The following is a 15,632-nucleotide window of genomic DNA, read 5'->3' on the forward strand; positions in this document are numbered from 1 at the left end:
GCAGATGTCAAAAGTCAGCCTATCGCCAACACCACCTGGCGAGTCACGCGCCATCGGATATTATGTACACCGCGTCGCATCGCGCACGCTCATCACCGACCAGGCAAAACAACCACTCAGCAAACTCCGTCACCGCGGTGAAAAAGATGATGCCATGTCAGCATGTGGTGGTGCTTGGCTGACCGATGATAAGCGATGGGAACGCAAGCAGTTGATAGGCGAATTGATAAACTGCAAAAGTCTGTGACAAACATGCCTGTGCTCTACTGCTGGTGTTTCTTGATTTTTGTTCGGCAGTGTAGACCGGCAGGGACTCCGCACGGACGCCAGCGACATTCTGTACTAAATTAGTTGATCGAAGGCGATCAAGATTCAGTACGGTAACGAGGCGTTGCTCCCATGCCCTGCGCGTTCCGGGAGTTGATGATCGCTTGCTCTTTCTCAGTCTCTGACCGCCATTCTTCATTTTCTGGAGCGACCATCAAGTCGATCCAATCGCCCGCCTTATATTGAGTAATCAACCATGAGCCTGGCGGATGGTAGGTTCATTGTCGCACTGTCAGCGCAGTCCAACGACTCCAGCGCATCTGAAACGCAGACTGACGTAATTCGGTCGGCAAGCGAGTACATTGTCGGATCAAGCCCCGACTTGTGGCTCGCGTGTTATCCTGAGCTTGTCATCCCTGCAAGCCATCGTGAGATTCGGTCGGGCAATACTGTACAAGTGCATACCGCCGTTGATATTCCCCCAGTCTCCCATCTCCATTGCTGCCCTGTCGACTGCGGATCATCTTATGAGGCGGATATTGAATGCATGTACTCCGTATCCATCCATGTTTGCCTTGAGATACCTATTCTAGCCTATCGTGTTCTGCAACCACCCGTAGCCAACAAACTCGGAGCATGACTCGGATGGTACATGGCTACCGTGCTGCCCGCTCGCCGCTTGGGCGATTACGCGGCTGTCATGGCCAACATCACCGCCCATGCACCCTGTTGCTGACCTGATCTTCAGCGGATTAGGCGCTCGTTTCAGGTCGGAGAATAACGCGGCCTCGCACGCTCTGTGATTCGACCCCAGCATTTCGATCTGCTTGTTGAGTTTTGATTACAGTACTCTGCCCCCTTTTTCTTCCCCCCATTCTTGGTCCACTGATCGCCCAATCTGGCAGCACGTTTGTTTCGCCGTTCCTGCCTTGCCCAATTGTTGGATTGGATGGCATGGATTACGTGATACGGAGTCATGTGACTTGTTCCCAGCCCTGCGGTCTTCCCCTGTCTGCCGGTCAGCCCTGGCAAGGAGGGCAGTGTTTCGTGCGTTGTCCGAGTACTCCGTCCTCTACACTGTAATCGTCAGAACCAGACCAACCCGCACGGCATCCAAGCACCACCATGAAATGACGGCCTGAGAGAAGGCTCAACACCCGGAGTGCTTGGGTACAGATTATTTGCCTAGGAGGGTAACCGCCGGAGTGCGCAAAATCAAATCATCGACATCAGTGGCCGCCCTGCAGTGGGCCATGATTTGCTCCGTGAAGAATGACATACATAATAACACGGCCATCACTGAACTTACGGGAATCCCCGCTAGCGGATAGTGCGGTTATGAATGAAAGCGTTTCATTATTAGACTCGTCGGCCTCGAGGAAATAAATATCAAATAAGATTCCCTCTCTTCAACAGCCGTTCTCGATAAGAATCTCCTCTTTCTGCTTCGGGACATCCAGTGCTGCCTGCACTCTGGTTGGCCCTCCCCGAATCGATCGTCACAATACCATACCGTATTGCGCAATACGGGTAACGGTATCATTCAGCCACGGACCGCAGTGTCGGGTACGCGATGCTCAATCTCGGGGCTTTGTTGAGTTTGTGCTCAGCTTATTCTGACTCATACTAATGGACACCGCTAGACTCGAGCAGGAATGATCAGAAGAAGAAGTTGATCCAGGAATTCTGGAAATCCGCTTTGGGCGACGGGCATCTCCACCGCCGTTTCTGTTCCTTCTTTTTTTTAATCACTAATAACGACTTCTTTTTTTGACTTGACCCTCCCTTTTTCCGGCCTGGAGCTTGGCAAGAATATCGTGTTCCCAGATCTCCGGCATCCCACCTAAAAAGTGCCAACACGAACAGAAAAAATTCCTAGTGTTGCTCGCTACGACCAGGCATCTTTTGTTTGAGACAAAAGATCGGAATCTCTTTCCTTTGTTTTCCCCTCCTTTTCGTGTCCCTGCATGCCGAGCCTGTTCGTGGGTTTTCCAAAAGCGACTATACACCATTCGCATTCTTAGGCCCTCGGCGCCGTCGACCACCGGCGCATCGACTTGCAGGACGAGTGCTGGAATTACCTGGATTGCCCTAATTTCTAGAGAACAGAAAAGAAAAAAAAAAAACCATACAATTATTCATCATCAAGGACCAATCGCTCTGGTACACCCGTTCGTCTCGCGATACCGAAATTGTCGTCATCGAACACCATCGAAATCAAGGGCGGCAGAATAAAAAATCCTGGTCGCATCACGGAACCCTCTGCCGAAAAATACATCATTTCGGTTCGCTTCCTGTCAATGCGGCCTTTCCGCTTTGGCTGACGTGCATAGACTTGCTGCGTTGGCATCAAGCCGCAAAACTCCATCCGTCTCCTCAGCCCATCCTGGCCGTGCATTAATTACGTCGTCCCACTCCTACCGTACCCTCGCGCATGCTAGACCGGGTTTGAGGGACGACCCGGTCCAACCGTTGCACGGTCCGTCGTCTGACCTGCATAAGTGCCTGTCACTGAGCTTCTGCCGGTCCTGCTCCCCTCACCACAGCTTCTGGGACCCATTGGCCCCTCCTGGCCCTACCCGCATTACGTGCAGCTAAGCGGGAGCCTCGTGGTCACCCCCCGTCACGGCTGATCGACGACAAGGGAAACAAAACAATTTCAAACAGGTCGTCGTTACCATCAAGAGGGAAGTGACACTACGCCCGGAACCGAGACAAGGGCCGGTCCGCTCGGAGGAGCCGCCGATACCACCATCCTGCAGCGCCCTCGGCAGCAGGAAGGAAGAACAGGAAGTCGCCGGTGAAGACCCTGGCGCGAAAGGGCAAAAAAAAAAAAAATAAAACGAACGCGGCTCATTCCTCCGCAATTGAAACGCCGCCATTATTTTTACGATCCGTCGCGCAGTCTCCTGTGAGCTATTCCTGCTTGGGAAGATCCTCGTGCGCACGCTCTCCGGTAGAGCTTAAAAAGTATTTCAACTGGACCTCTCCGCATTTTCTACTGCATAGAGGCTGGCCAAGATGCAGCTATCAAACCGCTAATCTACATTCATCGTCGCCGTGCGGACTGGTTTCTTGACAATTCTCACCCAAAAGAGTAAACTCACGTTCCCTTATCCAATTGCATTACTTTCCGCGTCTTGCCGCTCTCTCCGACCTGCTTCAATTCGTCCCTTGACCCTGTCCGGGTGACTGAAGAGGTTCGGCACGGGCCATCGTGGTCGCCATCGGTCTGTGGTGACCTTGAAAATATGGCTTCTGCAGCCTCGTCTCTATCTGCCGCTCTATCAGGCGTTGTTCACCATGGCGAGGGCCAGCCTTGCTCCTCCCGGACTACTCTGCCGCTTTCATCCACCTCCTCCTCTTTAAATTCGGCCACTACTGCGATGGCCGCTCCTCCCTCCGCTACCCGTTCCTCATCCGAAATGACGACGGGGCCTCGCGCCTCCATGTCGACTACATCCAGTCCCGCTGGCACTCCGCTTCTGGGCCCGGTGGACAGTCCACGGAGCCGCTTCGGTTCGGTCAATGGCATTCCGTCGGAATTGGACGAGTCACCCGACGACACGGCTGTGCCATGGGAGCCGTCCAGCGAGCCATTGGCGTCTTCCCTCAAGGGCCCGGGCTTGATCCGGCGCATCTCGCGTGGTGCGGCGAGCAAGCTTGCCCGGCGACGAACATCGGCCTCGCACCATGACAAGCGTGATCGCAGCTCAGGGCCCGTGATCATGCGACGGCGCAGCGATAGCAAGGCGCACCCGTTCACTTCGCGAGAGAGCACAATGGACTCGAGCGTCGATGATGAAGAAAATGACCCCTTTGATTCCCTGTGCGGCTCCGAAGCGACCAGCATGACCAGCGACGGCCCCTCACCTTTGTTGTATTCTCGCGAAGTGGCTGTGGCGCCGAAAGTTGACTCGGTGCTGCAGCGAGGGACCGTCCTGACCAAAGTGACCCGCAAGAAGCGAAAACAAGTCCGGTTTTTCTTTGATTCCGATGCCGCCAAAGTACGCTGGGACCCGGACAATCCGGCCAAGCGCTTCTATATCGACGATATCAAGGAGGTCCGCGTCGGTTCGGATGCACGCAATTACCGTGAGGAGCATCATGTGCCAGCGGAGCTCGAAAACCGATGGATCACCATCATCTTTGCTGATCCCGACCGGTCCAAGGGCCGTCCCGTCAAAACTCTGCATCTCATTACGCCGGACGACTACACGCAAGAATTGTGGACAACGACGCTCGAACATGTCTCCCGCTACCGGATTGGCATGATGGCCGGTCTGGCTGGGTCAAATCAGAGCGAGGCCGTACTGCGGGCTCACTGGCAGCGAGAGATCGTTAGACGGTATCCGCGGGGTCTTCGGCCTGGGGAAGTCGAGGCACTGGATCTCGCCACGGTCGAGTCGGTATGTCAGAGTCTGCATATCAACTGCTCCAAACACATGCTGCGCGCACAGTTTGCCAAGGCGGATGTGGGCGGTAAGGGCCTTCTCACATTCGCCGAATTCAAAGATTTCATCGCGCGGCTCAAAGATCGTAAGGACATCAAGCGCATCTACCGGGGCTTGGCAAGCGATGCCAAGGAAGGGCTTACGTTGTCTGAGTTTCTGGACTTTCTTCGAGATGTCCAGAAGGAGGACGTTGAGAACAACAAAGAGCTCTGGACCTCCATATTTGAGCGATTCGTGCGCCGGACTCGGACCCGAACCCAAGGCACCACACCGGACACTTTGGACGCAGCATCTGAGCCGCGCATGAGCTGCGAAGCGTTTTCAGCATTTCTTCACTCCGACACCAACGGCATCTATGCCTCTCATGCGCCGAAATCCCGCTTCGACCGTCCCTTGAACGAGTACTTTATCTCCAGTTCCCACAACACATATCTGCTCGGCCGGCAGGTCGCAGGCGCGTCCAGTACGGAGGCTTACATCACGGCTCTGCAGCAAGGATGCCGCTGCGTGGAGATTGACTGCTGGGATGGCGCTGACGGGCGGCCGATCGTGTCGCACGGGCGGACCATGACGACCAGCGTGCTCTTTGCCGACTGTATTACGGTGATCCAACGCTATGCGTTTGTCACAACGGACTTGCCATTGATTCTCTCTCTTGAGGTCCATTGCAGTCCGGAACAGCAGTTGGCCATGGTCAAGATCATGAAGGAAACGTTTGGAGAGCAGTTGGTGACCGAGCCGCTGCTCACCAACTGCGGCATCCTTCCATCGCCCGAGGAGCTGAAGCATCGCATCTTGGTTAAGGTCAAGACGTGCGATGACCCTCAGCATCCGCTAGGAGTCTCCACTGCTGGGCCCCGTCTCGGAGGAGACGGGACGACGACGACCACGACGACGACCTCGTTCCACGGTCGCAAGCGGAGCATGAGTTCACCGTTCATTCGTAACACGGGTTCTGAGACATCGACCGCCGGCCCGTCGCTCTCCAGTCCGCCGACTGTGGCGCCCAACGTGGATGCGGGTTCGTCCACCTGGGGGCCGGGCCGACGGTCAGCGACGACAACCAGCATGAGTAGCGCCACCGAGGACAGCGACAGTGCGTTGATCACGGCGGCCAAACGCGAGCGGAAACGGCGGCAGCGCAGTAAGATCACGAAGCCGCTGTCCGACTTGGGCGTCTACACACGTGGCTACAAGTGGAACAGCTTCTCGGCGCCGGAAAGCCGGCTATTCAACCACGTGTTTTCGTTCGCGGAACGATCGTACGAGAGCATCACTCGCGATTCGGAGCAGCGGCAGCTCATGGAAGCCCACAACAAGCGCTTCTTGACGCGGGTGTACCCGTCCGGTTTTCGTCTGCGGTCGTCGAACTTTGATCCCATCGCTTTTTGGCGGGGTGGCGTGCAGATGGTGGCCCTCAATTGGCAGACCTATGATACCGGGATGCAGATGAACCAAGCCATGTTTGCAGCGGGAACAGACCGCACGGGCTTCGTCCTCAAGCCGGAGAGCATGCGTCGGCCGAGCTCGCCAATGGAGGCGCGTGGTGGCAAGCGATCGGCGGCGTCGGACAAGATGCTGGTGCGGTTCTCGGTGGAGGTCATCTCGGCGCAGCAGCTGCCTCGGCCGCGATCGATGGATCCCGAGGATAACATCAACCCGTACATCGAAGTGGAAGTTTACGGCGCAGACGATCGCGGGCAGTGCTTTGCAGTTGGCGACGGCGGCGTCAACGTGTCCCCACGCCACGGTGTGTTTGGTCTGGGGCTGCCGCACCGCCGGCGCACTCGCATCGAGCACAGCAACGGCTACAGCCCTATGTTCAACGAGCAGTTCCGGTTCACGGTCGAGACCAAGTACCCGGAACTGATCTTTGTGCGCTGGACGGTCTGGACCTCCCCGGACGGGCGCGCCGCGGGCGCCAACCACGCGATGCAGCTGGCCACCTTCACGGCCAAGCTCAGCAGCCTGTCGCAAGGATACCGCTACCTGCCGCTTTACGACACGAGCGGCGACCAGTTCCTCTTTTCGACGCTGTTCTGCAAGATCTCCAAAGAAGAACCCGTCCCCGCGCAGCCTTGCGAATTTGACGGCCTGCGGACCGGCCGCAGCAGCATCTTCCGGCAGCTGGGGCATTCGGTCCTCCGGCGGGCGCTGTCGTCGGAGCGCTCCCACTCGAACGATGAGCGGTGACATCCTCCAACTGCCGCCCTTTTTATAACCAAAAAGCATGAGTCATTTCAGCCCGGCTGGTCATTTGGATTCGGGCCATCTTTTCCTTTATTTCCTTTTTACATGGACTACTATTGCATCATCTCTGACTGCATGATTGTAGGCGTTGTCATTTCCCCTTCATTCATTTTTTTGTTCGACTCACTTTGTTAATCACAGTGTCTATTTGTTTCGAAGGATACCCAGTGCATGGCCTTTTTTTTTTTTTTCCTTTTTGTCGATATACATCCTTTTTATTACTCTCTGATTTTTTTAATCCTGTACAATGCATTCATCTCCCTTCTTTTGTTTTTTTTTTTTTTTTTTTTTTTTTTTCCCACTGTCTGTCGGTCATGTCGGGCTTGATCTTACTCAGGTCTACATCGTCATCATCATCATCATGTATCAAAAAAAAGGACAGTCCGGGTGACTAACTCTGTCTTTCCTGCATCATGTACGGTGAATTGTTGTCATTCTCTCTCCAGGTGAGATGGAGCTGGATCCAAATCTGGAAATCTGATGGAATGATATATATTATTGATTAATCAATTGATTGATTGTGAACATATAAATGGTGTTATTACTATACTGAACCCCATCAGGGATGATTCGTTATCGTCATATGCACCTATTCAAATCAGCCCTATTTCCTAATGCATTAGATCCTATATCGGCTGTATATATAATATATGTAATATATAATAGAAAGTGCTTATCAGTTCCCATTCGGTACCCCCTCCCCATCACCACTCGCAGGCGGCTCCAGCTCGCAAAATGCCTTAAACGTGACCAACGGCTCATCCGCCTGATTTTCAATTACGCATTCCGCATCCGCACCCAAAAAGAACACATAACCTGGACGAATCTCCTCCTTCTTTGCCGGTCCGACACTAATCGTTCCCTTTTCACCACTCGTACAGATGATGATACTGGGGCCGGGGACAGGATCAAAGGTGACTTTTGCCCCAGTCTTGTTGAGGTCCGTCTTGACAACGGCGAATTCCTCGATGGGCGGGTTGTAGAGCACCGCTGCGGAGCCGCTGATGTAGGCAGGCATGTTAAGCGTGGCGTAGGGGTATTCCGTCGGGGTCATTTTCTGCTCGGAGATGGGGGCGTAGGAGTAAGTGAGCATGCGGGTGAGAGTGGAGACGTCTTTGAATTTCGGCGTGAAGCCTGCCCGCACAACGTTGTCGGAGGAGGCCATGCATTCGATAATATCGCCCGAGATGTAAGCGTGGATGTCGTCGGCTTTGAGGAACATGGCTTCGCCGGGGGAGAGGGTAACGTAGTTGAGGAAAAAGAGGACGAAGAGGCCGATGTCGTTGGGGAATTGCCCATTAAGACGCGTAACGAGCTCCGCCATGGAGGAAGCGCCTTCGCTTTTAGCTTCGCCTTCACCTACGGCCTGCTCTTCGGTGGCGTTTGGCTTGACGCCTCCTGCGAAGGCACTCGGGTCGCGCTCGGCTTCTGCGACGAGGTCCTGCGCGGCAGCGGTAACTCCCTCCGCGGGGGACTCCATGAGAGAGGTGAAGATCTTTCGGAGAGCTTCCTTGTTGCTGGCGACAGTCTCGGCATCTTCCGACTCCTCCTTCCCCGCAATGGCCTGCTCAAATTGCTGTGCAGCTTCCTCTCCAACTAGTGCACGCAGCGGCGCAACTGTCTTGAGGAAGTGCACAATCTCCCTGAGCGGACGGAAGCCACACAGACCTTCGAAAGGCGTGATGGCGATGGTCATCTCAGGCTTGTGGTTTGAATCTACCATAGTTAATCGAGGATGTCAGCAAATTTAATATGGGCAGAAATACCTGGGTAGTTTCGCGGATCCTGCGCATGCAGTTGCTCTGCCAACTTCTTATTCGGATGCGCCTGAATACTCAACGCCTTGCGGATGGACAGCACCTTGAACAAGAATGGCAGCTTTCGGCCATATCGCTCCGCAATTTCACGGCCGAGCAGCGCCTGGTTATCCTCAACGAGGTCGAGCAGCGTACGTTGCGTCACGACATCTTTGGAGGGGAGAGAGGGGTGTGTGCCCATCCATAGCTGAACCCATTCAGCATACTGTTAATATGGTACAGGAACTAAATAAACCTACTTCTGCGTACGGCTTCTCGTCTTCAATGGCAAAGTCGCTGGCGGTGGCTGCGGCGTATTTCGCTGCTGCCGACTGTTGGCCAACCTTTCCTGTCGGTGGCTGTCAGCTTTCGCCATCGTGGATTCTTTTGTCAGATTTCGCGCACCCCAGTCATAGCTGTTCACGCCTGTGAAGCTTGTTAGTGATTGTTCGACGTTCCTTTCCGTGTTTTTGGAGGGAACATACCACATTGCAATCGGATCAGAGGAACCTGCATCTTGACCAGAGCTCTGACCAAGCTATTATGTCAGTGATTCCGTGAAAATCCTCGTTTTTTCCCTGTCTTCAGATCAATTGCCCCAAAAAGGAATATCTGTACCAACTTTCACAATTCTCAAAACTCAAAATAAAATCGACCTGTCGAACAAGAGCGACAAATTGTTGGCAATTTGGTTGATCTTCCAGCTGCTCTGTCCCTCCCCGCCATTGACGTCGGTAGCCCGCTTGGACCACAAGCCCTGAGCCCTAGCCCAATCAGCCGGGTCGATCCCTCCTTTCCGTACTGAAAATGGAAAATCACGTGGATGAATCCTCACCAGCCACACCAGCCACACCAAACCCCGGGCTCAGCCACAGCATCCGCGCCCGCTCCCACTCCCGCGGAGTCGGAAGCGAACATAGTACTAGTCACCGGCGACGACAAGGGTCGTCGACGGCGGAGAGCCCGTCGGCTGTTGCTTCAGGTTCTTCGCCTTACGAACAAGTCCGGCCTGGCGCGGCCACTCCGGAAAAGCAACAACGGCAAGGGAAGCATACATCGGCTTCTAGCTCCCATCTAGCAGCTGCCCGGGGGTATAACAGCCGCCGCACCCGCAGCCAGGGTCCGGCGGAAGTGGTCTCGGCATTTGAGTGGGAGGCCCTTGATATTCAGAGGCGAAAGCAAGGGGACGGAGCCACTCCTCCGGTGTCATTGTCTGTGGGTTCTTCACCAGCGCCGTCATCGCAGCAGGATTCATTGGTTTCCACGTCTGTATTAGCCAATATGTCGCGCAATCGGCCTCGCGGTCCACCTGTCAGAGACAGGGATTATGGACTGGCGGCCAACGAGGAGACGGATATTTGGAACAAGATCATTCAGGACCTACGTAAGGCCAAGGAGAAGCATGATAAGCAGAAAGCTTTAAGTGAGCAGATTGCGGCGTTGAATGAGAAGATTGCGCGGGAGGGAAATAGTAAGTATTGTCCCAGATTATGCATGAACTCTATCTACACATCAAATAATAAGTTGATTTGGAGCTGACCATGTTCTAGAACCTACATTGGAAGAGATCAATCAGTTAGATAGTTGGTATCGTCAGCTGCTGAAACTGAGCGAGGAAGAAAAGGCTGTCCTGCAAGAAGAGCCCAGCGATGTCATCAAGAACATTGGACTCCTAACGGCGCTGCGCTCGGCTTCAGAAGCAGAAGCTCTGAGTCGGCCTGCGTCCGCGCCAAAGACTGGTATGATCAAACGTCGAATTCGACTCGAATGTTTCTAACAAATATCTAGGCAAATTCACTCGCGTCAAGAGCAGCGCGAATCGCAGCTCGAGCGTGTCCAGCTCGGGCCACGCTCGCGACGGCGGGACTGCCAAAGGAGAAGACGGGGGGGATGGTGTCAAGGGCACTGCAGCCGAACGGACCGGCCAACTCGTGGTCGGCGCCGAAGTGGTCTTTAAGCATAACAAGAACAAGCAGGGCGTCGAAGGGGAAGGCATTCAGTGCATTATTAAGGGCATCAGCGGCGAGGGAAGCAAGAGACGGTATTCAACTCACTCCACTTTACCGCAGTTTCGATACTGACACGTCGCAGGTACGATGTCCAAGACCCCGAACCAAACGAAAATGGCGAACAAGGTGCCGTGTACCGGACCACCGCGGCATCACTCATTCCAATTCCTCAAGTTGGAGCGCAATTGCCGACGTTCCCCGTGGGGAAGCAGGTGCTTGCTCGGTATCCGGACACTACGACGTTCTACCGCGCCGAGGTCATGGGCGCGAAGAAAGACGTCTACCGACTCAAGTTTGAAGGAGAGGAAGATGACAAGGAGATGGAAGTGGACAAGCGGTTTGTCTTGGAGATTCCATCGAAATAGTCGGTTGATTCTTTGTTTTACACTTTGGAGTTTGGTGATTTGGAGTTGGGGTGGTTTTATTCGCGGTGTTAGGGTTTGGGTGGTTTGCGCATGACTCGAGTTTTTCCCTCACAGGTAGATACCTCTAGTTGGTTTATATGACGTTTAGAATGAAAAATTTTTGGGAGGATCATGAGTCATGAAACGTATTGAACCTTCCAGAGTCCTTAAAAATCCGTCCGTAATCACACCGGCGTGGTGGCATAATTTATCCTCTGGCTGACTAATTACTAAATTCAGCTACAACCCACAGTTCGGGTTCGGAGAGCGACAAAGTACTTCATATGACTCCGATGTCGTTCCCCGCATGGCCTGAGGGGAGAATCAATCAAAATTCCAACAATTGCGACGATTGAATTTTTGAACTTGCATAGTCCTTCTCTTCGCGCTCCGTTAACGTTCATATAATTGAATCTCCAGTCGATCATGGCGGAGCAGCAGAGTTTCCCAGCCATAATATCGCCGCCTCGGTCCGTCGGCACGACACCCGTGCCGCAAGAGCAGCAGCAGCAACAAGAACAAGAACAAGAACAACTACGGGAAGAACACCATGACGAACCGCAGACTACCGGTACAAGAACACCGGCGCTTCCGGGCTCCATTATCTCTCCGACCATCACTCCGCCGGCGACGCCGGGCGGCACAATGATTCCGCAGCCGCCGGTGCCGGTATCGGTGCCGCCGGTGTCCCTGGAGACATCATCGTCAGATCAGATCAAGGGACCGAAACTGCTTGACCGGTTGCCGCACGTGGAATGTATTGTGCGTGCACGGATCCCGACGACGACGGGCGCAGAGATGTTTCTGCACCTGTATCACAACGATGTAGATGACAAGGAGCATCTGGCCATTGTGTTTGGGAATAAGATCCGATCACGGAGTTTGGACCGCGTGCGGGAGGGAGAGACGGAGATGGATCGGATGATTCGCGGGGCGTATGTGGGAAGATTACATCCGGGCCGGACGAGCAGTTGGTACGATGAGTCGGCGGAGGGCGGTAGCGGGCAAGGCGCGGAAGAAGAGGAGGACCGGCAACCACCGCTCGTGCGCATTCATTCCGAATGTTACACGGGTGAAACGGCATGGTCCGCGCGCTGCGACTGCGGCGAGCAACTCGACGAAGCCGCGCGACTGATGTCGACGGGAACCGACTCCGCCTCGGCCGACACCACAACACCAGCTTCCAAGCCCCCCGGCGGGGTGATCATCTACCTCCGGCAGGAAGGCCGCGGGATCGGTCTCGGCGAGAAGCTCAAGGCGTACAACTTGCAGGACCTCGGCTCGGACACGGTCGAGGCGAACCTCCTGCTGCGGCATCCAGCTGATGCGCGGAGCTACGGGCTGGCCACGGCGATGCTGGTCGACTTGGGGCTCGGCGTCGATGCATATCCGGAGGGAATTCGGCTGCTCACAAACAATCCGGACAAGGTACGTGCCGTCGAAGGGCCGAATCGGGAGGTGCGCGTCAAGGAGCGTGTGCCAATGATCCCGTTGGCGTGGCGGACGGGCGGGAAGAAGGGGATTCGAAGCGCGGAGATCGAGGGGTATTTGCAGACCAAGGTGAGTTGAGACATCTGCTCCAGGTTGTCGGTTTAAGCTGACTCGGGATAGATTGGGAAGATGGGGCATATGATTCGATGATCCTACATATACACATCGAATTCGAGCATGAGATATATGTGACTGTACAGGAAATGATCGCGGATAGGCGTTAATGGTGTTTTGATAAAGGCGTGCTGATACACTTTTTTTTTTACTATGTACATGTCAAGTTCCTCGCAACTCGTTAATGGATTCATAGATGAATCGGATACTTCAGTACTCTGGATACAATGATGGGCTACCGTACAAGCAAGGGAGCATTCAATCTAGTTTCGATGCGGTGTCTCCGTCCATTCTTGTCGCCCTTCCATGCATGACCAACCGAGCTGTATTCAACAGGATTGACCCTCTTGTCCAAGTCTGGCGGTCAGCATCGGCTATTCGTACTCCTCGCCCTGATATTGGGAGATCTTGCATGGATACGTGGACACAACCTTCCCTCAGAGACATTCCTCTGTCGGTCTGTCCATCTTTCCGCAAAAACTACCAATTGCCATCTCGGAACGAACGCTCAGACAGCAATGTCAGACGATAGGTTATGTACAGTACTGTCCATCCGGGCGAAAACCATATCCGGTTTTGCGCCTTGTCTGTTCCCGCCCAATTGCAGAGCTTATATGCAAACGTTTCTTTTTCGTTTCCTGCGATGACCCGCAGCTAAAATCGGGGTTCAACATTGTTCTCGGTTAACCTAGTTTTGCTCGTAGCAAGTACTACATTACGCGCTAAGTGGGGAGGGGGGCCTCCGAGTAAATAGGCGGTTTCTTCGCAGCATTCGGGACACCCCTCATAATACCCACCCACTGATCGGATTAGTCAACGCACACCTAATCCAACTGGGAGTTAACTGACCGTACTTGTAGGGCGCCAAGTTTGAGCATAATGGGACTAATTTTGCTACTGAGTGGGGTTCATTTGGGTGTCCTGATAGCCGGCATGTCCCGAATGCTTCTAGAAACGGTTAGTCATGTCTTGGCCCTTCTGATACCTTAGGCTTCAAAGAAACTGTTGGTAAACAGAAGACCCGGTTATATCCGATGTGAGATAGTTGGAGCCATGCCCAAATCATTTCCTGTCCGCCTTGCCCCTCCATTAGCCTCAGTGCCTCAGGCCTCCATCTCTGGAGTTCAATGATGACAATTTCCCGTGCCCCTCTTCCCTTTTTTTATGCTACTGTCCCAAGTTTCCAACGGTGCTTGCTGTTGTTCTTCGAGGTCCCATCTTGCACAGCGACCTCCGATTATCGGCCGACAAGGTCTTTTACTTCCTCCGTGACCCGGGAGTCGACATCTCTTGAAATGAGTTCGAAGGAGCTTCCCCCGGCTGCAGAAAAAATCCGTTGTGAAATAAAAGCCATGATACCTGGGTTGTCGGGTAGAAGCACCTGAGAGTCAGCGGAAGTCTCTGAAAACGTTCGCGGCAACATATTCTACGCAGGGGATTCCTTGTCAAAGAAAGTGGAATCCCTGTCGCGTATGCTGTCCATTTCAAATCTTCGGGTATGTGTTGCTATTGAGTTTCATAGATGTGGGATGTGAGGTTGGGCTTACTCAGTAGGATCGGCGTTGGGCCGTGGTATATTTTAATCACAACACGACCGTGAACTTACGAAAGGAAAGCGTTTTCATTCCTCTTTGCGAGAACGCATTCAACAAAGATTTATCTGGAGTCCCGCAATTGTCGGAGGGATATTATGAGGAAATCGAACCCGATAAAGTGATGTTGTACATGAATCCTGGATCGGGAGCCATATTTGTTTTGACGGAATTGTCTGAGGATCAGACGTCACTACAGTCCACAATATCTCATTGACAATTTCAATTAACTCAATACCTCTGTTGAACAAAATCAATATACAATAACCCACCACATTGTTAATCCTTATGCGCGGTTGTCCACAGGAAATCTGTTAGAAATCACGGACGAAACCCAGAGTCGGACGCGTCTCAATTACAAAGCGGCTCTGTTTGTGGTTCCAAGGCACCCGTAAGCGGCTCCACGTTAGGATTCTTTGGGTTTCGAAAGGTTCTGCTTTTTTTGACCCCTTGGTCAAATTAGTATGCCTTCAAGGAAACCGGACAGAGTGTTACGACGCTGTCGCAATACCAGGCGATTACGAGGCTAAGAATGGCTTGTGGGTTTAGGGTGTATGTAGATAGGGCTATGTTGCTGCTTAGTCAGCGCACAATGTATTTAACAAAGCTGAGCCCGACAGTGTCGGAGATCAGCGGTCAGCTGCTACAACCTGCTACATCCTACTATATCCTACTCACTCCACTACATTCTACTCCTTCTACATCACGCTTCAGACCTTTCTCAGGCGTAGTTGTACAGCCTGTCACGCTCTGCAACCCCGATTCCTAACACAGAGATCCGTCTTACTTGGTACCAGTTCTCCCCGCCTTCTTCTCCCTTCCAGCGCATGTAAGAGGGCATCCGCGTGGCATACAAAGCTATCTGAAGGTGGATATTGCTTCCACCATTGTTCTAAGAATGGGATGATCTCATCTGCGCGGAAGGATACGAGCTTTGAGGTCGAAACGGAGGTGGCGACGAGAACGAACAGTGTCTTCGAAATTAAACAGATTTTTCCATAGATCTCCCGAGCTTTTAAATGAGTGTACCGAGTTTGCCTTGGCTTTGGCAAATCCTCTGTTCGAGTATGCAAAAGGCAATACGCCTTCTGCAGTCCATTGTGATCTTTGACACCTGAGCTGGCCAGGCGTCAAGAGTACACTTATGCTCGCGTAACGTAATCTCAAAGTCATCAAAATGAGTCCCTGGACCCAGCCGGAAGTTGTCCTGAGAGTGGATTCCGGAACCCTAGCGCGCTCTGATGCAAATCCATAG

The 15,632-nt window shown here is 53.4% G+C and overlaps 6 protein-coding genes across 6 annotated transcripts; 5 read left to right on the forward strand and 1 right to left on the reverse strand.

Annotated features, from left to right (window-relative positions):
- Positions 1–4: 4 nt before the first annotated feature.
- On the forward strand, positions 5–346 carry VTN49DRAFT_2186 (uncharacterized protein; the record flags this gene model as incomplete). Its single annotated transcript, XM_069409883.1, has 2 exons — positions 5–239; positions 303–346. 2 exons carry the CDS (start codon positions 5–7, stop codon positions 344–346), a joined length of 279 nt encoding a protein of 92 aa, XP_069269943.1.
- A 3,172-nt stretch (positions 347–3,518) lies between these two features.
- Positions 3,519–6,914, forward strand: VTN49DRAFT_2187 (uncharacterized protein; the record flags this gene model as incomplete). Its single annotated transcript, XM_069409884.1, has 1 exon — positions 3,519–6,914. The coding sequence occupies one exon, from the start codon at positions 3,519–3,521 to the stop codon at positions 6,912–6,914; it is 3,396 nt and encodes a 1,131-aa protein (XP_069269944.1).
- Positions 6,915–7,647: 733 nt separating this feature from the next.
- Positions 7,648–9,283, reverse strand: VTN49DRAFT_2188 (uncharacterized protein; the record flags this gene model as incomplete). The annotated part of the gene is made up of 5 exons (XM_069409885.1): positions 7,648–8,687; positions 8,738–8,975; positions 9,028–9,116; positions 9,173–9,193; positions 9,253–9,283. The coding sequence occupies 5 exons, from the start codon at positions 9,281–9,283 to the stop codon at positions 7,648–7,650; spliced, it is 1,419 nt and encodes a 472-aa protein (XP_069269945.1).
- Positions 9,284–9,574: 291 nt separating this feature from the next.
- On the forward strand, positions 9,575–11,141 carry VTN49DRAFT_2189 (uncharacterized protein; the record flags this gene model as incomplete). The annotated part of the gene is made up of 4 exons (XM_069409886.1): positions 9,575–10,238; positions 10,318–10,506; positions 10,556–10,808; positions 10,859–11,141. 4 exons carry the CDS (start codon positions 9,575–9,577, stop codon positions 11,139–11,141), a joined length of 1,389 nt encoding a protein of 462 aa, XP_069269946.1.
- Positions 11,142–11,606: 465 nt separating this feature from the next.
- Positions 11,607–12,821, forward strand: VTN49DRAFT_2190 (uncharacterized protein; the record flags this gene model as incomplete). Its single annotated transcript, XM_069409888.1, has 2 exons — positions 11,607–12,740; positions 12,792–12,821. The coding sequence occupies 2 exons, from the start codon at positions 11,607–11,609 to the stop codon at positions 12,819–12,821; spliced, it is 1,164 nt and encodes a 387-aa protein (XP_069269947.1).
- A 1,091-nt stretch (positions 12,822–13,912) lies between these two features.
- Positions 13,913–14,594, forward strand: VTN49DRAFT_2191 (uncharacterized protein; the record flags this gene model as incomplete). The annotated part of the gene is made up of 3 exons (XM_069409889.1): positions 13,913–14,120; positions 14,178–14,281; positions 14,340–14,594. The coding sequence occupies 3 exons, from the start codon at positions 13,913–13,915 to the stop codon at positions 14,592–14,594; spliced, it is 567 nt and encodes a 188-aa protein (XP_069269948.1).
- Between the last annotated feature and the right edge of the window lie 1,038 nt (positions 14,595–15,632).

Source organism: Thermomyces lanuginosus (genome assembly GCF_041956635.1).
Source record: "Thermomyces lanuginosus strain ATCC 200065 unplaced genomic scaffold VTN49scaffold_24, whole genome shotgun sequence".
Lineage (NCBI taxonomy): Eukaryota > Fungi > Ascomycota > Eurotiomycetes > Eurotiales > Trichocomaceae > Thermomyces > Thermomyces lanuginosus.